The sequence below is a fragment of the Rhea americana genome, unplaced genomic scaffold (assembly GCF_003343005.1).
Source record: "Rhea americana isolate MKP2758 unplaced genomic scaffold, rheAme1 scaffold_268, whole genome shotgun sequence".
Lineage (NCBI taxonomy): Eukaryota > Metazoa > Chordata > Aves > Rheiformes > Rheidae > Rhea > Rhea americana.
Window position 1 is genome coordinate 261907 of NW_028186388.1, and position 26027 is coordinate 287933.

General features: G+C 36.6%; 1 protein-coding gene across 2 annotated transcripts in view; it reads right to left on the reverse strand.

The window, feature by feature from the left end:
* Positions 1 to 686: 686 nt before the first annotated feature.
* The window catches only part of CHFR (checkpoint with forkhead and ring finger domains), a 25775-nt gene continuing 434 nt past the window's right edge, over positions 687 to 26027 (reverse strand). For both annotated transcript variants that reach the window (XM_085307902.1, XM_085307904.1), the window contains exons 2-18: positions 25810 to 25954; positions 23882 to 23981; positions 16815 to 16924; positions 14487 to 14546; positions 14123 to 14335; positions 12858 to 13082; positions 12121 to 12277; positions 11652 to 11806; positions 10869 to 11031; positions 9957 to 10099; positions 9366 to 9485; positions 8961 to 9044; positions 8035 to 8105; positions 7410 to 7497; positions 7086 to 7193; positions 5865 to 5937; positions 687 to 3676 (exon numbers count right to left, since the gene is read on the reverse strand). In XM_085307902.1, coding sequence (XP_085164028.1) covers positions 3634 to 3676; positions 5865 to 5937; positions 7086 to 7193; positions 7410 to 7497; positions 8035 to 8105; positions 8961 to 9044; positions 9366 to 9485; positions 9957 to 10099; positions 10869 to 11031; positions 11652 to 11806; positions 12121 to 12277; positions 12858 to 13082; positions 14123 to 14335; positions 14487 to 14546; positions 16815 to 16924; positions 23882 to 23981; positions 25810 to 25942 — 2046 coding nt within the window. In that variant the 5' untranslated portion in view covers positions 25943 to 25954 and the 3' untranslated portion in view covers positions 687 to 3633. The remainder of the gene's footprint in view (positions 3677 to 5864; positions 5938 to 7085; positions 7194 to 7409; positions 7498 to 8034; positions 8106 to 8960; positions 9045 to 9365; positions 9486 to 9956; positions 10100 to 10868; positions 11032 to 11651; positions 11807 to 12120; positions 12278 to 12857; positions 13083 to 14122; positions 14336 to 14486; positions 14547 to 16814; positions 16925 to 23881; positions 23982 to 25809; positions 25955 to 26027) is intronic.

Below are 26027 nucleotides of genomic sequence, written 5' to 3' on the forward strand. Positions count from 1 at the left end.
GAGAGCAGTACTGGTAACAAAAGAAACCTAGGATCCTCAGCTGCAATTTAAATTTTAACAACTACGGCATAACTTACCTCAAAATCAGATAGAATAGGGTGCAGACAAACCTTTCTATTTACTAAGCAGGGAAAAAGTGATTGTCTACTAGAGAGTTCTAATAATAGCCATTTGAAATCCTGTAATTTATACAAATCAGATCACTGAAAATATGGAAAGTAAAGATTAATACATTCTGACAATCATTTTTTCTAATCTGCTGTTAAATCTGCAGTGGTATAACACTTGTCACTTTGTCTACAGTATTKCAAGAAATTAAAATGCTACCTACTTCTTTAATTGTTTTTTTAAATTAGCTTCTTGAAATCATCTTGTTTACAAAAGCTAATTCTATTTAGATAGCTTTTAGGTTATATTATTCATTTGATATAAATCCTGCAGAGATACTGATGATTCTTTGTGATATCATCTGACACATATAAGAAAGGCTGAGACAATTCCATGGAATGACAAAAGAATCATGTCATTCTTAGTTACAAGTTCAAGTACGATATTTAGTTGTAAAATCTCAACATTCAAATAACTGACAATTTAACCAAGCATTAGAAAAATGTCACATACATCCTTTTCTGTGGTGCGAGAATACACCACAGAAGAAACAAAAACAGACAACTTCAGTGAATAGCTTTTTTTTTTTTTTTTTTTTTTTTTTAATTAATAACTTCTTAGTTCAGGAAAAAATAAGTCACAAAAAGAGAACTGGAAGAACTACGCTCCACCTTCTTTATAAAAGATCTTTATCAAAGAGAGAGACTATATACCTTATTCACCACAATGTCAAACCCTAGCATAATCATCCTGGTTTTCACAATATCTATTCTACATTTCAAGCTCATCTTCCAAATATCTCTTATAAAGAAGGCGGGGGTGTGCTTTAGACAGGTTAAAAATATGCTGCACCTTTACAGTATTTAAACAATTACACCAAGCATAGTTCATACATTTATCACATTAACTATCACCTGGCAACCATACATTTAAAAAGGTCTAATGTACAGAGTATGTAATACCCATGAAAGAGACTCTTACTTACTTAAGAGCATATAAAGATCAGGATTTATTCACCCTCCCCATCTGCAAATTAATTTCTCATCTCTTCCTGGTACAATATAAACGACAAAAAAATCCCTTCATTCCATTGCACTACTGCAACCCTATATGCATAGAAAGGCAGATTAATTATCTGTAACAGTGGGAAGGAAGAGGGACTTATAAAAGGAGTTTGAAGAACCTCTACTGCACAGGTAGTTTAGATGTTAAGTATATGGGTTTGGGGTTTTTTCCAATTTTAAGCCACATAATATATCTCTATACACACAACACTTGAGTAAGTGCAAGCGAGGTTGTAGATAGTACTGTAGACATATTACTCTTGACCAACAAAAAGGAATTCTGCACATAAGAGGCYTGAGCACTAGCAGAGTGACAAGTCTATGTAGAAAGCTTATCTGGAGTGTAGGAAGTGGTGAGTGAGAATGCAAAGCACATTTCTGTACATAATGTGCAAAGGCTCAGTCTCCACAACTGCACTCAATTTGCTACATGCACAGCCAGAGATGAAAATGAGATCAATAACAGCTGGGAATGGTTGTCCTGAGAAGATACAATAACCATAAAAAAAAAAAATCTAAACATAAAAATACAAATACAGAAATAACAGAACATTGATAATAGTAGTAAAAGACAGAAACAAACTGTTGTTTTTAAAAGAAGTTTCAAGTATTATTCCAGATCCAATTTCAATCCTACTTATAGGAGAAAATGCCCAGAGATTAGGAAGAGAAGTCCACACCAAAGTGTACTTTTAATAGCATATGGGCACAGTTAACAGACCCATCCTTGTGGCAGCTATTTTAGAAAATAAAAATCCAAGCAGAAATGCATCATTCCAATTAGCATTCATATTAACATGTGCATTACTGGAAATGGTTGTTTAATTCACTGACACCAGCAGACACAGTGTGCTGCATCATTTGTGCTACATTATAACACATAGTATTGTGTGTACACTTTTTAATATCGAAGTAGAAATCCTGCTCACAAAATAAGGCATACTTAAAAACAACATGGTATCTACAGAGGTAACTTTGTATGCTTTCTTCTCACTCTGTTTCACCCTTCTAGGTACAACAAAGAAAAAAATGGTCCCAGTCAAGTGCGTGAACATTAGCTATCAGGTTATTMGGAAACAAATCAGACGGCATCATTTTTTTTTTWWAAAAAAAAGATCCTTGGGAAGTTTCCTAAATGAGCTCTGCAAAAGGTGTGTGAATAAAATCTAGGGGTTTTGAGTTTGTTTTTTGTTTTTAGTATCAATGACATCACTGTCCTCCCTCATCACCCCTAGCCCTAGCCAAAAATGCCTCCATGTTGCTACAATTTGTCCATACTGAATTATTTTCAGTAAGATTGTTCTTTTCAGTAAAGCTGCTGTATTCTATTTTAAATTATGTTTTTTTTCCACATTTTTACCAGTGTATGCATGCTAGAGAACAGCTGCACGGCAGAGGTACATACTTAGCATACAATATCAAACTAAAAAAGAAATAATAAAAAAAAAATGAACCAGTGTGTCCTACTGGTTGCTCTATGTCAAAAGCACTGTTTGGTCTTCTGATATAAAATACTACAGAAGTAATATTAGTAGAAGTCTGTTCTGCTTCAAGTATTACCCCAACTTTAAATGTGATTTTCAAATTTTTGTGCAATTATTTTTGTAATTTAACATGAATAAAAACATCAACACTACTAAACTAAGAAAAGAAATTGTACTTCTTCCATTGTAACACTGCACATATGGTAGAAGCTTTGAGCTGAAACAGCTGTTAAATGGACGGATTTTTTTTTTTTTTTTAATAAAGTGAAGATTAATGTGATTTTCAAATTTTTGTGCAATTATTTTTGTAATTTAACATGAATAAAAACATCAACACTACTAAACTAAGAAAAGAAATTGTACTTCTTCCATTGTAACACTGCACATATGGTAGAAGCTTTGAGCTGAAACAGCTGTTAAATGGACGGATTTTTTTTTTTTTTTAATAAAGTGAAGATTAATGTGTTTCTGGTTCAGATGGAGTGGGTAGTGACAAAAATAACAGTACAGCAAAAAGCAGTTATGAATATACACTGACAATTTTCTTCTTAAATATTAATGGCTCTTGAAATATCCATTAGTTACTTATACAAAACATTTCTATTTTAAGTTTAAGGATTTTTCTTAGTTTCTCCACAAGTAGTGCAAATACACTCCTTATTCTTAGGTCTTCCCAAGATATGGCTGGTTTGTCTGTATGTGTGATTTTTCTTTTGTTCTTTGCTGCAGTGATACAGGGACACTGTAGTCATGAGGATCAAATGCAATGCTTGCCGGACTTTCTTGAAAACAAAACCAAAAACCTACCTTACTCATATACAACTGTAAATCTCTACAAATTAAAAAGTTCACACCAGATTACCTGATGCAAAAGTTATTGATTCCCTATTATGGGGAAACTGAGATGATCCCCTGAAACTTTAAACTGTACAAGCAGTGTTAAAAGTTTTTGTCCCCTCTCTACAGACTACAAGTATTCAGTTCTTGAATCGTGTTTGTTCACAAATGTGATTGAATTTCCTGAAATAAAAAAAAACAAAAAGTATTAAAATGTAACAAAGTTCTCAGCAGTCACACAACACAAAAGTCAGCATCTTGAATAGGGTACTTTAAATGTTAAACAGTTTCAAGCAGAAAATTTACATGGTAACATACCTGTTTTTCAGAACCTGTTTAGACTGAAATCTAGGACTATTTTTAACAGGATTTTCAGCACCTTGCCTGCCTTACCCTTATTAGTGATATTATGCACATACAAAACCTGTTATTAAAAGTCATCCTCTATACTTCTGCATACTTCAAATCCAGAAAGCAATTAAAACATGGCATCAGAGAATTAAATTTTGCCCTGGAAGACATCAGTCATTTTTTGTAATCAACATTATACAAGTCACTGGGAACCAGTATTAGCCAGGCTAATAAATGCATTTTAATATAAACCTGCTCTTTCATTGGCTTAGATTCTTCTTCCAGAAGACAGATAAAGGACAGTTAAAGTTTCTCCTTATCCTGTATTATTCAGGTTCTTTGGGAATGGCAAGCCAATCTTCCTGAGTTAAACAGGTAACACAAAATTCTGTTCTAATTCTCAAAAACTTCTATTAATTATTTGTTTCTTTATTACTTGGGTTATGTATCTCTTAACACACAAGGAAGTAAGTTTAGAACTGGGGTGTTGAGCGCATGTGTGTCTGTCTGTATGTGTGTGTGTCTGTCTGTACGTGTGTAAATATACGTGTGCAGCAGATGATGCAACAAAGATCACGAATTTTAGTCTTCCTACTGAATCAGACAAAAGATTACAAAGAAATCTCGTTTACAAAACCAAACTCGTTAGCAGAACAGTATAGGGGAAAAAAAATCCCACACACTGATGATCTAGAAGGATTGTTTGGTTTTACGGCTTTTTGGAACCAACAGCAGCAGCCATTGAAGAACTAGAAATAGCCAACGCTTGAAGAAAAAACAAACCAGAAAAACATTGCATCATTCCCATTCTAGATGGAAAGAGAATTATCCAGTACCAAAGAATATTGGTGAGTGCATTCATGTAGAATTAAATCTCCGATATATCAAAATAAAATATTCTCTGGGTACACAGTACTGTAACATGAATATACAGAAAGCTGAGGTGCTTTGAATTACACTGCAACTTAAATTCCATTTTTTTATGGAAAGAATTGGGAAAAAAAAAMCCTCTGAATTTGTAAGAAACTGGGGATGAATATTTTAAAAGTCTTTCTGACGATCTGCTTGCATAAGCTGTACAGGCTGGTTATTTTCAGCCCATAGTATGAAAAAAACGAAAGGAATTATGCTCTATGCGTGTGCGTGTTCATTGCAGCATTAGAAAGATATTGCAGAACCTATTGTCATTAAAGTAATTTCTCAATAAGATGTAATAGTTTCTCTGTCAGGAATTACACTGAGAATTTAGAGAAAAAGACCTTGATTTTTAGATGCACCTTTTTCTGTGAATGACCAGATATTATACAAGGACTAAAATTGTTCATCCAGAACAACAAAAAAAATGCCTTACATGCTCATGGTTTCATGCTGTAATAGTGAGAACACAAAATGGCAAACAAATTCTTGATTTCAAAAAAATTCATTTTTAAAGCTATCCAGTGGACTAACCACATGCGACCTATACAGGAGCTCATGCCCTCTAGATACATTAAAACACTGGAGAAATAGAGGGTTTTCTTCATCTTTTCAGACTCAGAACTTCATTTTCACCAGGTACCAGACTGCCCGAGTCAAAGGAATAAAACCTAGGAAGTCCTCCAAAAACAGGGACTGGTAAACCACACTAGGTTCCTAATGTTACATGTTCCAAGATCTTTTGCAGCAAATTATTCCCACCACTTTACCCCTTCCAGATCTGTTGCACCTCACAAGAGGAGTCTCTCTCAGAATTTCAGAAGGAAATAGCATAGGGCTAATTACTGTATATACAGTGTACTTAAGAGGCACCCAGATACAAGTAGGAAGCTGCTTCAGTGGGAAAAGACCCTGAGTTAAGGGGCAGGGGGGAGCGTTGGAAAACAAGACTCAAGTGTCAGCCATGGGTTACAACAACTTCAAAGTGCTACCGCCACCCTTCTGACTTCAAAGTTATATAAAAAACACAAAGCTCATCAATTTTTTTGTGCTGCAACAGTGTTTAAAGAAAAAAAAGAAATATTTTCTAAATTTTACAACTTACATGGCATGATGTGCTTTGACCTGAGTCCGACAGTTGCGCCCCCAGTAGCAATCAGGACGTGATGTGACAGTCACTACAAAAACAAACAAATGAACCACTACATTTATTGCAGAAACCATTAAATAAGGAGATGTAGATTGTTAAGCCACTGCTAATAGCAGTTACTCACCACAGAGGCTTTGTAGAGAAGAAACAAGGTAAGATTACCAGCAAAATAAACTATGCTATTTCACCTTTTTAGACACAAAGCAAACACTTAATAAAAGACACAAAACTAATTCTGAATTTTGGGTTCATGCAGACTTATGACGAAACAATTCGGTTGATAGGGGCTCTCAGCTGAAACTTTACCACTTAGTTCAACAGAGATGGACTTTACAGTTTAAGAAACTAGGCACATGCCTAGATATATTTCCATATGAAAAAAACCTAGTCATTTGGGCAGTGGTTGTTCCCCTAGTTTTAGGTACATTGTAACTCCACGGTCCAGCAGGACCTTGTAACAAAGAAAACAATATTAAGGGGAAAACAAGCTAGACTGTCTTATTAAGCACAACAGCAGAAGCAGAGTTCTCAATAGTTTGACACGGATGCTTCGTTAACAAGAAGAACTTAATGGACAAAGGTAATAGATTTAGAAGTAGACTGATGGAAGAGTTTGCATACCCAACAGATCTGGAATTGAAGGAAGCATAGCTGTATGTATACTACTATACATTGACACTGTAAATATAAACAGATTTAGAATTTATCTGTGAAAACATTCTTGTTCCTACCTGAGAGCTGGTTAAATGTGTTCAGGGAATGCATAATCTTATTACTTAAGAAAATAAACTACAGCAAGTAGTTCCTGTCGACTATATTCTGGATTTTAGTGATTTCTTCTTTTCAAATATGCTTATATCTCCTATATGGATAAACAAATCATACTGAAGGAAAAGAATCCCATTAGGGAGCCTAACAATAATTGTATACAAAATTAGCAGCTCACAAATAAAACAATCTTCCTAAGATATTGGCCCTACAAAGAATTCTACTAGGCTATATGAGGGTGTTAAAAATCCCCTACAAAAGCAATCTCTGTTAATCTGAGGATTCCCCCCCCCAAAAAAAAAAAAAAAAATCACAATCACATCTCTTATTAAATCTAAGGCATGAAATAGAAGATGCAGGATAAAACTGACTTTCCCCCCTACTGTACAAAGGAAGAGAATTGACCACCTGGCAATTCAGCAACAGGAATATTCTGCCTGTACTGGTAGGCAAGCTCTCGAAAGCTGCGAAGGCCACAACAGTAGCAAAGCACCGTGTTCCCAGTAATTCTGTAATCTGGGGAGAAAGCCAGTTTGTACATAACATTAGTAGAAGGCTTAAGAAATCAGAGTTAACAGCTCTAGTTATGTACACAGAACGTCAAACATCTTTATATGGGTGCATATATAGCTGTATATATGCACCTGTGTGTGTGTGTGTGTGTGTGTGTGTGTAGGGAGCAAGTGAGCAAGACAGAGAGACAAAAGTGAACATTATACAGAAAAGATGTACCTGACAGCATAAAAACTCCTCTTTGAAGAGCTAAGAGACTTTCGTTTAACATATTTTTCCATGTCAAACCCCTGGATGCCAGGTAATCCTGAAATGGAGCAATTTAAGTGTTTAATTGAGAAAAAATTGCAACATCAGGAAGAGTAACCAAGCCATTTGCCCTCAGATTCTATTAAACTTAGATATTGCTAGGTTTACAAAATGGAATAATGCTGATGACAAATAAAAAGGAAACATAATTTCTTTAAGCTAATTAGCACGAAGCTAATTTGCTGGAGAAATCAAACTTCAGGATTGCCTCAATGTGATTATTTTTTGTTAATTTGGAAGGTAAAGCAAGAGCTGACACTAATCAGAATGTACCTCTAGACTATGATGCCCTCTCATACAGAGGCTGAAGATCCAAATGATTGCCCCAAAATAAGCCAAGGTATTTCCAGTCTAGCCACCCTAACTATAACCTTGGCCCAGCTGAACATTCATGACTCATTTGATTTGTCTTTTGGAAGCCAGATGCTACAAGTGACCCAATGCTGTCACTGTAATTGTTAGGCAGCACATCATTATAATTTCATGAGTCAGTAAGAAAACATTATGTATCATACATAATGATTTTTAAACATACCTTTAGGATATCTGACTCGTAGTGGTTGTTATTTAGGACTCCATCTAAACACTTGTCACCAAGATTTATTTCTAATCAGAAGAAAAAAAAAAGTTACTATTTCTTCCCTAAATCACTTGGCCTTCAGCCATTTTCTGAAGAGGTTTTCCCATCCCCTGAAAGAATGCACACAGACTCACGTGAGCACCAATGCATGACTTCCCTCAAACAAGTATGTGATATGTAGCTTAAAATGGTAATCAAAGGTAAAGCATTAGGGTTTTACAATTTCACCTGCAGTCCACAGTCAGAACTATTCATAGATTTCTACTTTCATAGAATGGTAAGGTTGGAAGGGACCTCTGGAGATCATCTAGTCCAACTCTCAGCATAGCCCTGCATGGGGATTGAACCCACGGCCTTGGCATTAGCAGCACCACACTCTAACCAACTGAGCTAGACCTGCTATAGATCTGGCCAAAGTAACAATGCCATTAAAGAACACCCCATTAGCTTCAAACTGCAGCCTATTTGTTTCAACTGTTCTAATTTATTTTTAAATATATCTAAAAGTTTAAGCAGTCTACAAGTTTAAGAGCAGAAACTTTTTTTTTGGAATAGTTAAGATCATCTGATCTTAACTCAGTGTTCTTGTATTGATTTGTATGATTTTTCTACTAAGATTCTTTTTAATACACAAAGCATCATGTTTAACAAGTGCAGTTCTCAAGCTTAATATGATATGAAGACAAAAGTTAAGTCCCTTCAAATCTAAGGCATGCACCTTTCAGGGACTATTTGTATTTGCAAAGTGAGCATGCAGACTTTGTTTCCTTTTGCATGACTGCTACAAACTAAACTATTGTATTTCTTAAATTAAAGTTCAAGACAGACAGATATTATCGCAAAGTGAGCAGGTTTGTAAGAAACAGATTATTCCACAGTACCACAGAATGGTGCCAAACAGCCAAAACATGCCATCCGAGTGCAGCCCCAGTATAAGTGACAGAAAGGTTGCAGACAAACTGTACCTGTAAACAACAGAAAAATCCTGTAAGGACTAGCACACAGCAGAACCCAATAAGCATTGCTCTTATAAAGTAGCAAGAATAGAGCCCTGCTAAATTTGTTTTAAAAAAAAAATAGAAAGTAGAACTTTCACTTAAAATAAAGTCTATAGAACAACAATGAATTCTTTAAAGGAAGAATCTTTCTTGCTGTGACCACAAAAGTCCAAATAAAGAACATCCAGATAAAAAACACCTTTCAAAATAAACTTAGATTTAGTTAAAAATAAGGAGAGATAATAGTTCTATAGCCAAGATTAAAAAAAGTAAAATAAAAGTACATACATTGCTGAGGAGCAACATGAGGATTCTGTTCACGCTCTGCTCTTCGGTCAGGCATTGGCTGAAAGCAGCAGGTGCATATTACATGACTTCCTTGAGCAGGGCAAACATATTCCTGGACAGCTAAATGGCAAAAAAAAAAAAAAAAAAAAAAAAAAAAAAAAAAAAAAAAAAAAAAAAAAAAAAAAAAAAAAAAAAAAAAAAAAAAAAAAAAAAGGAGGGGGGGAAAAGACAGCCTGAACAATGCACAGAATTGCAACCTAGCCTACGTGGTGAATATTAGCAACACAAAAATCAGAAAGCATCAAGTAAGCAATAGTGTCGTTTACAAAAACTCTATAAAAGAGCAGAAAAATGCCATTTATACTTCTAAACTGTGTGTGCAGGTAAAATATTTGAAAATGTAAAACAGTTTAAGAACTACCAACCATCAGGAGCCTATTCTGGATAACAAAAGAAAAGTCACTGTCAAATTTCCAGATATTTGTAAAGACTCTTACATGAAGTCATGATTCTCACATAGTACTGCAAGACTGAGTTTAGTTCACAATGGGTCTCAATTTTCTACTGTGGAGAAGACTTCATAACACTGACCTGCAGGGAAGTTGGCAGACGTAGATGGCGCATCCCCCAGTGCTTGCATTCCTCCTGCTTCTGTCTCTTGGCCTGGGCCAGGAAGACTTGGAACAGAGTGTCGTCGATAGCCTGGGCACTGTCTGCAAACTATATACGGTTGACTGAAAGAACAAAGTAAGGAAATGAAAATAWAACCTATTGAGCAACATTTTCTATTTATCTGCCTGTGCTAGAAAGGGTCAATCATACTCCTGAAGTTTAAATTTTGCATTTCTTCATTCAGCAATATATGGAAGTTTACACAATACAGTACCACAGAGTTGTAAAGTTTGCTGTAGTCTAACAGATAAAGAAATGAAAACTTCTTATAATCATTTGTGGCATTCTGTAAGCATTTCTAAAACAAGATCTGAAAGCAAGACTGCAAACAAGATGATATCCTCCCAGAATATACAAATGACTTGGGCACAATTAACACACAAGTGGAGTTAAGGCAGCAAAACAACATAAGATTCAAGAGGGTATGAAGACATGAGAGAGAGGTGCAAATCTGTAATAATCGTCTACAGGAAGAACACAAATTTTCTGCTCTCCTCTAGATATGCAGCAAAAGGTTTCTGCTGTTTGAAGTAAAGCAGAGCTATTTTGGTGTCTGGGAATTCCTTGGTAAAGCATTAGCTGCTTCAATAGCATGCATTTGGTGAAAACAGCTTGCCAGACATTACCAGATCATTGCAGCTGCACTCAGTGGTACGAATGAACTCAGCTGAAAGTGAAAATCTGATTAATTCTCATAATGATCAGGGAAACACTATCAGCAATCACATATATGGGATGCAATAACAGTGCTTGTGAAACTAGCCTAGTTTGTTATTTTGAGCATTCAAACACAAGCAAATCTAATTCTGTGCACAACTTGAAGGAATATACCTGATATCTGAAGATTCACTATCTACATCTGACAGTTCCAAAAGATCCTCAGAACTTCCTTCCTCATCTGAAAAAGATCTCCGCACCTTAGGTTGCAACATATCTTGAGTAATTTTGTTTCTAGCATCCATGCTACGTACATCATCCTCATTACGACATTTATCTGCAAGAGAACCAGATTCAAATATCAAGAAAAAAGGATTAATTACATCTATTCTACCAAAGAAAGAACGTGATCACCCTATCCTTATTAACATGTTCAGAACTGTTGTGTTTTCACGTCTGAACTTATTTTTAGATACCAGAGTTATAGAAGATCATAGTTGTATTCCTCTCTGTCAATGGCAGTGAAGTATCAGGTAAAGTGAAATTTCATTTTCAGGAGTCCATGATTAAAGTTAACTAAATCCATATTCAAGTATATTTTTCAGAAGTATCTGAGTTCAGGTGACCCAATCAGTCAGTGTCCCCTGTTTGTCAGTACTGATATACTTCTCGTGACTAGTAGAATAAAATTAAGAACTCTTAGCATGTTCAGTTATAGTATTAAATCACTTTCAATTCTCACTCAATAGGAACTTTAATAGGAACGTTTAGGAACTTTACAAGTTATTATGCCAGATTAAATGTAAGAGTTTGTTTTCTTACAGCTATGTTAGAGAAAACAGCACAATACTAAAACATACACAGATGCTTAAAGCACATTAGTCTTTCTACATACATCAGTTGCGTAGCTAATGTCTGAAATGCATCAGCTTTTGTTATACACACTGTTCAACTTGCCTGGATGCTGAATCAGATAAGCTTCAACCAAGTTGTTCAATATATGGTTTTTACAAATACGTTCTACTGGACAACGACAAGTTGGACATAGGGAAGATCTTTCCATCCACCCTGAGTAGCAGGCAGCACAGAAAGTATGCATACAAGGCTGCAAACTGGAAGATATAAACATGAAATCAATGAAATAAATGGAGTCAAAACCTAAATCTTTATTTTTCTGTATACATTCATAACACTAAAAAGACCATTTAGCATGTGCTTAGATAATCAAGATGACACAGCTCTGAAGTGTCCAACTGATTCTGTCCATACAGATTAGAAAAACAAACCAAAACAAAAACCCATACCCGACAACAACAAAAAGCTCAGCAGGGCCTGTGAAAATCCAGGCTCACCTGGACACCTCAAACAGCTGTCATTCAACTTTTATTTTTCCCACATGATTACAGCTTTTGTCAGTCATACATACCTCACACAGTCATGCAGGAGCTCTTGGCAGATAATGCAAGTTAATGTTTCTTCCATCTTATCTGGTTTCACATTTGATGTTTTTGCATCTTCAGAGCCAATTTTGATTATACATTCACTTGGGGCTGCTGCTGGAAAATCTGGACAAGCATCTTCATCTACAAGGACAGAATATTCTCAGAGAATATAGTTTTCAGAGGGGTGGAGGTTTTTGGCAAACGTTAAAACAGACCTGAAAGTTACACAGTTCTCTGGCAACAGCTCTGCTAAGGGCTCTTGCTCTGCACATAGCTGTTTTTGCTACTGGAGTTGTCATTTTCACTAGACCAGAAACCAAGTAAACCAGAAGCAAGAAACAGATCCAGACAGAACTAGCAACAGTTCATCTGACTCAGTTAGGGGGGAGGGGGCACCCACAACAACTACTCCACATAGCCTTTTGATTTTCTTTAAGTTAATTACTACACGATAAAATAACATTGTGATGGGGAAAAAGTTACCTATCCCATATGATCACAGCTTTGAAAGCCCTTCTAGGCTTGGCAGAATTTGAATTCACTTCATATTAATAACAAAAAATAAGCATAGACCCTTATGTTTTGCAGTYGTACTGGACTTCTACAAAAAAATGGACATAGCTCTAAGTTCATAATTATAATTTTTTTAAAATTAACTTTCAACAGTAAAATTTAAATGGAACAGTGCACAGTAGGTTGCTGCATATTATAGTATACTAGCCTCCTTTTAGTTTCTTCTTAGCAGGTTCCAAATCTTCCTCCTTCTCTTCCTCCTCCGTCGTTTGTGAATCTGATTCTGTTCTTTCTTTGTCAGTGAGTTCTGAAGTGATTGTGGAAGTTTCAGTATTCATACCTAGCTTTGTGTGTTCATCATGCAGTGTTCCTAAACACACAGATTCTAAGACGGGGAAAGCAGGCACAGGAGTGAAAACTGAGGATTGTGATCCTGCAAAATAAAAGCAGAAAATATGAGCAATTACATACAGTTATGGCRCATATAAAAATAGCAGCTACTCAAACCCTTATGACACACACACATCAATTCAAACACCTGGATAGGAAAAAGTGATGAAAAAGCATAAAAGCAATGTCTGTGTAACTAYGCTATATGCATTCTGACCTAATCTGACTAGCCTTGAATTCCAAGTCTAGGACTTGGAAGACTTGAAGAAAAACTGCTACTACTTGTGTAATCCTATTTGAAAACTCCATCTCTACTTAGCATGTAGAATATTTATTTGTAAGACTTATGTCTTATCTATATCAGGTCTTATCGACAAGGATGTTGGGCAGGAATTTATACAATTTTAATCAYACACAACAAGTCAGGAACACAACAGAAAGCTTGTGATACTAGAATGACAATTCAAGTGCARATTTTCATTTTCAGAGGAGCATGTGGAAAAAGTCCGAATGAACGGCTGACAATTCCGTTTTCCAGGTAACTGTTTTTGCTCCAGTTCTATTTTAAGAATTATGCAGCACTTGGCTATTATACTTGTTGATATTACACAGACCRGGGTTCTATGTGCTAGCTTTTGGCCTTAGAACTCTTAAGCAAGGAAAAGGGGACTGGCAATCAGCAATAGCAACAATTAAAATAGTTTCTCAGTAGAGTTACTTCATGAGTACAAGCACTCATATCCAGTTACTTTGCTATATAAGCCATATAGATTTGATAAGTTTCCACTGGTGAGTTCTCCATTACTGAGTGAYAGTGTAAGGACTGAACAGTTTTGAATATACACGTATTTTCTGCCTCCTTGACCATAAGCAATTCTCACAATTGCTTTACCCRTCCGCTAGGATTTATCCTGTGTGCTAACAGAGAAAGTTAGAATACACATGTCCACCTGTTCCTTTCACTAGAGCTTTGGAAGATAGATGCTGATGACCTGAATGGGGATAAGTGACTTATCTGTTAAAATTCAAGACTGGAATAACAGCTGATGGGACACCAAACTTTAAATAGGAGACAACTCTTACCAGATGTCGAAGGATTATCCTGCTCAACAGATGCAGACTCAGTAAGAGAGGTAGAAGAAGCATTAAAGAGGTTAGATGTAGAAGTAGATGGCTGTGGTTCCTCATAGCAAGACTGAGTATCTGACAGTGATGAGGTAATTTGGGTCTCATCATTACTTCTTCCTGTATTTGAGGTATCTTTGGTCACATGGCATAGGTTTTCTAYGTTAACTTCTACAGTTAGGGRAAAAAGGAAAGAAGAAAAAAAAAAATCTGTGTGTGACCACAAATGAAGCTTCCTTCAAAATTTCAGGGTATCAAACTCTCTCAAAAGGGTTACATTAATCATTAGAGTTTGGCTCCTCTTCTTGGATTACTTCCTTACCTACTGGTTCTTGAGTTGCATCATGCTGTGTGTTTAAGGATTCATAGAGATAAGCAACATCTGAAAGAGATGATAGAAGAGACTGATCAAAATTCTAAAGCAAAAARTAACGAATCTCAGTCTCACATAAACAAATTCTATTCACAAGTGACCATTTCCCCAGTGTCTGACAACAGAGGAGGCCAATGAGAGATCACCTCCATAATTTAACGTTAATATTCCTACCTAGGAGGCAATTAGAAACAACACAGCAAGATCTTTTCTTCTCAAGAAGCCAGGCAGAGAAGCTTTTGTGCAAAGTTTAACCTGTGCCAGCCATGGAACTAGAGGCTTAATCACTTCTTAAACCTAAAATCTGATCTGTGTCAGAACAAATTGCAAGTWTTTTTACTGACACTAATGAAAACTCTTGGAAGAAGCTTATTACTTCTATGCTAACTTCTCAACTTCAATCAATTTTACTCGGATCTCTTTGTAACATACATGAAGTCTCAAAATACAAATTAAGACATGCTAAAAATGCAATCTAATACAGTTCCAAAGATCCCCCTAACTTACTATTTTTTTTCCATCTCCAGTCACCTAGAAGCACAAGAGACCTCTTACTTTGCAGCAGCCCCTTTTCTGAACAAGGGTTAGGAGACTAGTCTCCTTCAGAACTACTCAGATCAGCCAGATACACACATAAAATCTAAATTCTCTCTCATCTTAGAAGATAGAGAAACTGAAAAATTGATATTAACAACTCAGTAATTCATATAGTTAACATAAGCAGAAATCAGTAATTCAGTTCATCACAAAGTACCTGCAAAATTAGCATAACTGAGTTGTTCTAAGTAGCATCAGCTGCCATAGTGCTATCTTAAAGAGGATTCACGAGGCAGACAGACAGATATAGCACATCACTGCTTCTTGCAGCATTTACATCAGGCAGCATAAACCTGTCTGACCTATCTGTATATAAATTAACTGCAGAAAAAGAAATCATATTTAATTAGTGGATATGTATGTATTGAGAAGTTTTTAGATTAGCAATTCATAAGCTTCTATTGATGCATAAAAAATTCTAAGGTCTTATGTATTTACATTAAGTATCATGCTACAGACCTCTCTAATACTACATCCCTGCTCCAAAAGTATCTAGTTATCTTCACAGTAATAGCTGAGCTTATGACCACACAAAATCTGTTTACCTTAAAATTCCACTTCAGAGCTATCAAATAAAGTAATAAGAATTAACATTCAGAAAGCCTCTTTCTGCTGTTCTGAAGTCTTTTCCTGAAAGWCAGTACTCTTTACTAAAATTTATGTTCTTTATACTACAAGAAGAATTGCAGGCTAATGGACAGAGCAATTAGCTGGGGCACAAAAATACATGTGTAAAGCTGAGCTTTCTCCCCAACTCTCAAAGTTGAACCTCATTGTTATTTTACAGTAATAAGCAATTAAATTCTTCCTGTAAGTCTTTTCAGTCAGCCTTGCATTTAATGATCCGATACAACCAAATATCAAATGAAAACTCTGTCACCTCAATAGTACCACTTCCCAGATCATTTACAAACCTTTAATATATTTGCCATCACAGATTATTCATGGAAACTTTTTTTCTTCTATTGCAAAAAACTCAGGATTTATAGTTAAGCCCTGGCCCCTGACTTCTATTTAGTTATTAATACATGAAAGGACACTAATTCCTAGCCAACAATAGCTTGGCTTATTTAAAAGCCTTTGAGGAAGGACCCCATGAAAACTTTTTGAAACCTAAGTGTGTTATTTCATTACATCACCCTTTTCCGTATACTTGGTGATTTCTGAAATGAATTAAAGTAGACTTTGTGAGTCATGATTTGTCTTTTAAAAAGCCACATGATTATAATATTTTTCCATGTCTACTAATGCTACTTTTTATTATAGCACTTTTTTCACTCAATTAGCCTTTTTTTTATTAAGACTACTTTTGCAGCCTTCCCTTCTTCTGGTGCCAAAAATTCCTTAAAATTAACACAAAGTATCACTTAACGGCTCAGTAATTTGACTCTAAGGGAAGTACTGAGTGAATATAATCAGGATCTTATTAGTTATAACTCCAAGCACTTTTTCTCCCAAAATTACTTCTAGGCCCATTTCCATTTCAGACAGTTGCTCAGACTTGTCCACGTAAAAATGGGCATRTCCATGATCTTTTCCATAGAGACATGCTTTTACACTTTAACAAATTAGTTCTGCTAAACTTAAGTGAGTAATTCTGTTTCAACTGTACTGATGCTTCTTTTCTCTCGCGACTCAAAAACGACTAAGTATGCCATTTAAAAAATATCATTTACTTACTGTTCTCTGGCTCATTTTTTCTGTAAACAACATAAATCACATCTCCAGTCTGTAAAGGGTATGTCTGCTTCTTCACCACTTTCAGTTTATTAATTACTGTTCCATTAGTACTGTAAAGAGAAAGATAATTTAACCTAAATGTTTTCATAATTACCTAGGAAAAAAGGCAAAAACAAGCTACTTTTAGCAAAGAAAATTGTTAGTTCTTAAAAACACTATAAGCTAGGATCTAAAAACATACAACAACAAACAAAAAAAATCTGGGCAAAAGACTAAATTGCAGAGTTGCTAGGACTTCAGCACTCACTCACAGCTCCTAGAAAGGAACTGGTAGCTGACAGATAGCCAGAGAAAGGATCCCTGACATTTGGTGAATGTGTCGAAATAATTAGATGATTATTTCTGTATAATAACCACCATCCCTTAAATAAAAAACCGAAAAGGGCAATACACATTCTATTTCAAAAGTTCTAGGTTATAGGAATCTCTTAAGACATTATGGGACAAATGAACCTCTCTTGTATAGGACAGTCAGGTAACCCATGCTAGCATTCAATTTTCTCCCCTCTTGCTTCAAACAGGGGAAAATTAAAATTCCAAGGTTAGACTTTCAGAAAGTCAGAACAACAAGAAGTTCGTAAGGAAGAAAAACATTTATACACACTTAAACATCAAAAAATATGAGTTGGAAAGAATTACTCTTACATGGATAAAAAACGCAAGACTCATAGGAAGAAACCAAACTGGGAAACAAACAAATGCAGAGCATTCCTGATTAATGGTGCTATCTTCGCTCCTTCACTACAAGTAACATCTTATACACAACCTATGAGTGTTTTATAACCAAGTCAAATTATTCACACACTGGATAATTTCAGCTCAGTTGCAATAAGCCTCTTTCAGGGCTGCAGCATTCTAGAATTCCAGACTTCTGCCATTCAAAACCTTAGCAATTAATACCAAATTTGAAAGAACAGAAAAGCTGCTTTTTCTCTCAGCAGATCAAGCTTGAATCTCTGCTGCCATCTCCTGGAGGCCACTAAGCTTTCCAGGACAAAGTCCAGTCTTCCTCAAACAGACCAATTTCTCTTTGGAGGTAATGGAGGGATGGTTATTTAGAAACAAGCACATCCCTTCTCATCATTATTTTTCTTTCCAAAAGCATCTGGGCCCAGGAAAAGAATCTCTTGTCATTTAGTAACATGGAATGAAAAAGAAAAGAGAACTTAAAGTGCCCCCAAAATATCAACAGTACAAAGTAAAAAGCAYTACATTTAAAAGTCAAAAGGAAAAGCAAGCCCTTTCGAATAACCACAGCAAGTCTTGATCAAGGTACTAGTTCTTGCTATGTGCATGGATAAATCACTAATCCAACATAAATAACAAGATATAAAAAAACAGAAAATCAACAAATAAAAGTATGGGGTCTCTATTATGTTTGATGCAAAAAAAAACTCTTAATTTTTTTTTTTTTTTTTTTTTTTTTTTAACAAGAAAGCTATTTTAGGCTTGCCTTTTTACCTTAGGCATACAGATACTGACTAGCCTGAAGGACATGAGAACTAAAACAGCAGAATGGAAACATCACAGAAAGTTAAGAGCACTGGAAGCTTAGCAGTTAAGAGGAAAAAACAATTTTAGTCAGACTGTTAGATACTATATTTATTTTTAAATTAACATGCTGCTAGTGATATTGTATTAAGAAGATATTGATAAAGCAAGAAATGGATCTCTGTCAATCATCAATGAAMCATCAATGCTTATAGCAATCACTGAGACTGCTAGAGGTCCTTTAGCAAAACTAGGAAACATCAAACCTGACATCCTTAGTATTTCAGAAGGCAAAGCAAAGCACACTTCCCCATACCATAAATGTTTTAGACTCTTTGTAACAAAACATTTAAACTTGTATAACACAAATTGTCTCCCATTGAGGTTTAGTTTCTCCAGGTAATTCCTAGCCCCAATATTTTACTAAACATAGGGAAGGGGAAAAGGAAGAGTAGATTTTAAAAAGTTTCAGTGTTATGACTGCTAAGTTCAAAGACAGTTATGAGGAATTAAATAACTTAAGCAAGACAGTCTTGAGGAAAAACTTATACTGACAAACATCTAGCAACAGTTGGGCTTTTTCTGACAAGGCAAGCAGCAGAAAGCGCTACCCAGGACTCTAATCCTCGAAGTGACTACAAATAGCCAAATCTGTTAAGTCTTGCACAGCTATACTGACTTCAGTGAGAGCTGACTAAATGAATCATTTGGCATCCAGGAACCCAAATGGAGAAGTTAATTCCTATCACTCAGAGAAAAATCATTAAGATTTGCTTAAATATGTTAGCAAACAGGAATAGTTTTAGATCTCAGTCAATAATCAAAAAAGGGGGAAAGGAAAAACAATAATTAAAAAAATAATAACAATCAAACTAGCCCAGGCAACTGTGTTATTCTTTCACTTAGCATTTAACAAATATGGTGAAGTATGAGATTAACRTTGCAATTTTTTAAAAACAGAAACATGAGAAATGGTRATGTTTGTACATTTGAATCTCTGATGTTTCAGACTGAAGTATGGTCCTCACAAATTACACGGAAAGTACAATTATAATTCCAAATATGAAAGCTGTTCATAGGTTCAAATAATATTCAGTTGATACCAGACTGGAAGTAGAGGAAAAAAAGTGTTCTATCAGACATAACTTGTCCAAGTTATGAAACAATGTCACAAAAGGTCCTATGTCACTTTTCCAAAGAGTGGAAGAAAAAATCCTCACATCTTGACCCAATTCCAATGTGGCTGATGACCTTACAGTTTGATTAATGAACCACACATCATCTCGATTTCCAGGTCCAGGTGTCACACACTATTGATACAAWATACCACACTGCTGCATTCCACTCCAAACAGGCTTACTTTGAAGTAGGTAAATGATCTGTGCATTGTAAGACATTTTGGTATCCTCACTAGAAAAAGGACGATCTTTACATTTTAGTAATTACTAATGCCCTTCCAGGAAAAGAATGCAYTTCATAGTAAAACTTCCAGAAGTATTGAAACAGAAGTTATAGATTATATAAGTGCATGTTATTCTGAACATACTGTAAATAAGTTTTGATTCCCRGTAAGTTATAAAAGTCTCTCTGTATTAGACCAATAGTCACAGAAATAGTGTATCTGGTRGGATGAGAAAAAAAACTCAGTAGCAGAAAAAGTGCCACTGGCCRCTGAATATCAATCTCCTATTTACCTATAGAAAGAGAATATCTGATACTCTTCCACACGACTATCTTAATCTCGTGCACAGAGAGTTGCATTTAAGATTTCTCTTTCAAAATGAAGACTCTTATAACTGCTTTTACTTAGAGCAAGCTAATTACTGGCTCAGCTGTGTTAGGTCAGTTTGTATAATTCAGTTTCTTTCAAGCAGCATCAAGGAACTAGGGCACGGTTTGGAAACTACAACACAAACAAAAGGGTGCATTTGCAGAAAATTCTATTGTGCTATTTGTTAACTCCTGTGCTATTGGCTAACTCTTGGGTTTTCACTGCTTCAAAACTTCTGTTTACTCAGTTTTAAATTCTCTAAGCACGTCCTTTCACCTGAAAAATCTATATTTTTTTCCAAACTAGAACAAAGAACTCATTATGCTAACAGAGAGATAAGAACCAATGTGGGTTGTCTACATGTGTTTTATGATATTTTTTGATTCAGTCACAACAAAGAAACAAAGCCCATTTAATTCAGCTGTCACAAACTGCCTCCCTCGGTGCATTCCATTTCACCCCCAAAAATAAAAAAAAAAGAAAAAAAATCTGAGCTTGACCACAGCAGTGTTTCCAGAACTACTTTCCACTCCACAGTAGAAAAAGCTGACACTGCAGTATTTTTCTAGGCATCAAGTATTGCCAACTCAAACATCCAAAAAAAATCTTATTCTTTCAGCTGCTTGATTTTTTGGAGCTCAGTTGATATTCAGAGCAAACATCAGAAGTCCCAGAAGAAAGTAGTCTTCTGCAAGAAGTCACATCAACCCCAGACAGCTCTTGGTTTAGCAAATGGCAGCCATCATGCTTCGCATCATCAACTCACCAACAGGCAAGCAGAACACAGGAACAACCTAAGTACTTTTTGTTAGATACACAGAAGTGTAACAGGCCAAACCATAAGCAGCCAATTCATAGGACTGCATAGACCAGCACCCCTTCTATTACATTAGCAGGATAATAATTCCCACCTTTCTGKGAATGCATCACAGAGAACTAAATTTAATTTAGCTCAGCTAGTTCTCCTTCTGCTGGCTGCACTTTTTGCCTTGAAAGAAAGCAGAGAAAGRGGGAAAGATAGGGAAGTTTCTGCATCACTCAATTCTTTCAGCTTGTATTACCACCACGCTGGTCCAAATTAATGCTACCAGTTACAAGCGAACTAAATTAGGAGTGGTTTCAGAGATCCAAGGATATCTATTCCGTTTATTATCTTCAGCAACGACCTGGAGGAGCAAAGGAAACGCATCCTCACCAAGTTTGCGGACAACGCCAAACTAGGYGCTGCATTCAACATGCAAAGAGCACAGCTGCCATTTAAAGGGACATAGACAGAGTCGAGAAATAGGTTGAGAGGAACCTCATGACACTGAACTAGGACAAATGCCAAGTCTTCCACCTGGGATGGACTAACCGTCTACAATGGTTCAGGCTAAGCACTGACTGGCTTGGCTCAGGATTCTGCTGGACAGGAGCCTAAGCATAAGTCAGTAGGGTACCCTGGCAGTGATGGAGGGCAATAGCATGCTGAGCTCCACCAATAGGGTGCAGTCAGATGATCAAGGGAAGTGATTATTATTCTCCTTTACTTGACACTCATTCACTCACATCTAAAACACTATATCCTGTTTTCTGTCACCTGGTACAAGATAGATGTTAATAAAGTTGAGCAAGTTGAGCAGACAGACACAAAGATTGCCAGCGGGCAGGAGCACAAGATCAAGAAAACAGTCTGAGGGAACCGGGCTTGTTTTGCCTGGATAGAGAAGGTTTGAGGGTAGGGAACCTAATAGCAGTCTTTCAGTAACTATGAGAAGGCTACCAAGAAGCCAGAGGTGTGCTTTTGAATGAGGTGGCAAAGGTGATAAATTGAAACAAGGAAAGTTCAAACTGGATATAAGGAATAAAAAAYAAACAAACAAACAAACAAATAAATAAATAAAAACCACACACTCATAATGATGATAATTAAGCTCTGGAATGAGGGYCTTTAGAGGCTACAGAATATCCATCCTTGGAGGATATGTTCAAGACCTGACTGAACAAAGACCTAAACAATCTAGTCCAAATTCAGTGGTGGTCTTGCTGGCAGCAAGAGGCTGAATTAGTGACCTCCTGAGGTTCCTTTCAACCTTGAGAACTTGAGGAAATAAAATAAAATATGAAAGGAATGCATATCCCAAGTAAATATCTGTAAGTGTGTTCCTAGCCCTGAAAAAGAATCCCTTCAATATCAAAACAGCGACTCATTGAGCAAGACACAGCAAAGGAACACAGAAGTAAAAATTCTGCTGAAAGGAAAATGTCAACTAAACCTCATACATTCTGCAGGAGCTATGTACATATTAAAATATATTTTTTAAAAGTGCATGCTATATTCCATTAGATAGTTTAAAGGTTTTTCAGAATGTTCTTGGAGGGATTTTTTTTTTAAATCAAGAGCTCAGCAGGTATCTGATGCTAACCATGACCTATCAGAACAATATACTTAATTGCATTCTGATACGTTTGAACAGGAAACTGCAGATTTAGCACAATACCCTTAAAATCATCCAAAATGAAATTTCCTTTTCATCTATATACATCAATGTATTTTGAACTGTCCCCTTTGTGTTTGGGTAATATCCCTTCTAGACATGAAGAATGGGGGTACCTGGCAGAAAAGTATTTGTTTCCTTACTGACTGCAATAACCTGGCGGGGGGGGGGGGGGGGGGGGGGGGGGGGGGGGGGGGGAAGTGGTTTACAGAAGTATTTTAAAATGTCACATAGTTCTTGAAATGTAATAAACCAGAAACTTTCTGTAATCTTAGACAAAAATCTAGCCAAAAATGAAGCAGATGAAAATTTGAAGAGGGTTACAGTCTCTTTCTAAGAAATACCTTCCCTTTCAAATTCCTATCTCAGACTTCATAAATCAGTCTAGAAAACAAACTAAAATCTACTGGAATCCACCCACAACCCCTGCAGTGCTATTTGTACTCCCACAGTAGTCTTAGAAACTCAACAGGAAATAACCTCACCCAGTATAGCAAGTTCATTGGCCTTCAGTGTGTGAAGTAATATGTAATTAACTTTATATACTAAAAGTAGTTCTACTAAATTAACTTACTAACTAACACTAGTTCCAGTGAGGTATATGCTTAAATCTTTCTACATTAAGGGCTTTACTAACTTAACATAGAAACACTGAGAAAAGAAAGTAACCTTTCTGGTTAAACAAAAGAAAGGAAAAACACAACTGAAATATCAATGGTAGAAAAATAACAAACATTTTTAAAATTAAATTTAATTGGATTGAATAGAATCTAACCCTGACCTGAAGTGCCCACAATGCTGAAGTACTACAGTGCTCATGCTATACAGTTTAGAGATCTTTTGCATACCAGAAAGACATATAACATACAAATTTTTACTCCATGTCTCTGTTATGCTTTGTGATCATTACTGCAGATGTTTTCCTCCCTTCACAAGTGTCTGAACCGAGGCACGCTCATGCCTAGAAAGAGCTTTTAAGAATACCAGCATCACCGAAAGTTTTCTCAGTTAACTTTTGTTCACAAATCTAAAGAAATATGCTAGAGAATTATTACATGTTACCAGTCATCAGTATTTTGCAGACAGTAGACTATGAATTCCTTTGAAGAGAAAAAAGATTTAGAAAATTCTGAAAAAAAAGCTAAATGGAAAGAGGGGGAAAAAAGGAAGAYGGAAAACAAAAAGCATTCACCATTTTTTCCTTGAGTAATACATAAAATTGTACTTCACAGACTGAGAAGACAATAGAAGTTCAAAGCAGAACCAACCTTGTATCTTCCAATGACACTTGACCAGATTCTTCATCCACTGTGATTTTACAGTGATCTCCAGACACCAGCTTGTTGCCAGGGAAAGATAAGTCACAACCTTAAACAGAAAGTGGATTTTCCAGTGTGCTTAAAAATACACATTACACAGATAGATCAGCATTCTACTTGGCTATAAATTCATAAACTGACTCATGTACATCTGCAATAGTTCAAAATTTTTACTAGTATATAGGAAGCACCAGTCTAGGATGTGATATATAAATGCAAGCAGTCAAGTAGTTCCATGTATGGACATAGGCTTATCGCAAGCATTTCAGGATGTTTTAGGATCTTTTTCCCCTCCCTCAAAGCTCAGTCCTTATAGTTACTCTGCTCTAGAGTGGTACAGATTCACATATACTTTGGAAGCACTCAACCTAAATTATAGAGTCGCACATCAGAGATCACATAGCTCTTTTTCACATCACTGTAACATTGTTTCATTTAATTTAACTTCTGGTTCATCCTAGTATACTAGGCAAAAATAGTAGGAACCTTAAAGTCTTGTTTGTTTGTTTTTAAATAAGAGGCTTTCCTTACCTCTGTTAACATCGTTGTTACGTTACTAAAGCTGAAGGGAAAACTCAGGACAGATGTTGAGGTGGTAGAGACCTTCCTACTTATTATTCTATGGCTCTGAGCAAATTTAACATTTTTTCCTTCACTTTAACATTCAAAATTCAAGGCAACACTCAAGGTTCCTTGTGTAAGACATGGGTTTCTCTTATAGATGACTCAAGGTATCTGCTTCTAAAAAAGTTATAATTAACAAGTGTAATTCACTTCTACCTATTCATACTGCAGATGCACTATACCTCAGCCTATGACAACATACCCAGAAGTAAAATAGTAGTCACTACATACAGTGTTGACAGTTTAGTACCATCCTACTCCTAATATTCACAGAACAATTAATAACTATAGCGTTAACTGGTGCTGCACAACCTGTGACTCTAGAAAGCCCGCTGAAAGTGAATTTTGCTCAGGAGCACATCAACATTTCCATTCTACTCTGTGGAGTTAACAGACTTTGGTGGTGGAGCAGGAAAGTCAGAATGCTCCAAATGAACACTTCTAATGCTCTTAAAGATTTTTTAAGTAAAATTGATGAGATGGAACTTAGCATTCTTATACCCATTACTAACATTAATAATGTTAGTAAACAGTTATGAAAGCAATTCAACATGCAAAAATCTATCATCTTTTGCAAGATAACCTCCAGCTGGATCTCTGAAGAACTGTCCTACAACTTAGATACAATGATAAGCAATCTAAGCATGTATTATGAAACGTAAAGAGGTAAAATATTTTTCCTACATTATCTGGATTTCTATAGAGATATAGCACTGGATGTTTATTGAAGACTATTACTCAACGATGGGTCAATCAAATAGCTTAAGCTGATAAACAGGAAACTTAAGATTGGTGCTGCCAGGGCGTAGTGCTTAAATGGCAGCAAGCAGGAATTCCTTTAAAATAAAGGCAAATAGTGATAATACTAGACTCAGGGAACAGAGCTTCCAAACCCGCTCTGAAAAACACTTTCAATGCTTGTTAGCCATCTTGATGCGGCCAGAAGCGTTAAGGGCTCTTGCACGGGCGTTTCCTGTCTGTACAGCACTAACATCTTGTAGCTCTAAGTTTTCTTTTTTACATAAAAAAAAAAAAAAGTTAATTTAAGTGGGACCGTGGGACCAACACGAAGAAACTCTTGTGAACCAGCTACCGTCTCTCCTCGTCTGCACGGACCGCCACAGACACCGCGTCCCCTCGCCAAGGTCCAGGGGCCCCGGAGCAGGAGGCAAGGGCAGCGCGCAGCCGCCTCCCCGCCGGGCCCGGGGGTCCCGCAGGCCGCCCGGCGGAGGCACCGCGCCCCCGCCGCCCACCTTTCCTCCGGCCGATCGTCCACTCCCTCTTCAGCAGCAGGACGCGCGGCTCCGCGTCGTCGGCGCCCAGCCGGGTGAGCCTGCCCCAGGGCCGCGGCGGCCGGCCGCGCTCCCCGCCTGCCGAGCCCTCCATGCGGCCTCACATCTGCGCAGCGGAGACAAAGCGACCCCCAGCCCCACCATCACATCGCACCGCTCCGCTCCGCTCCGCGGCGGCG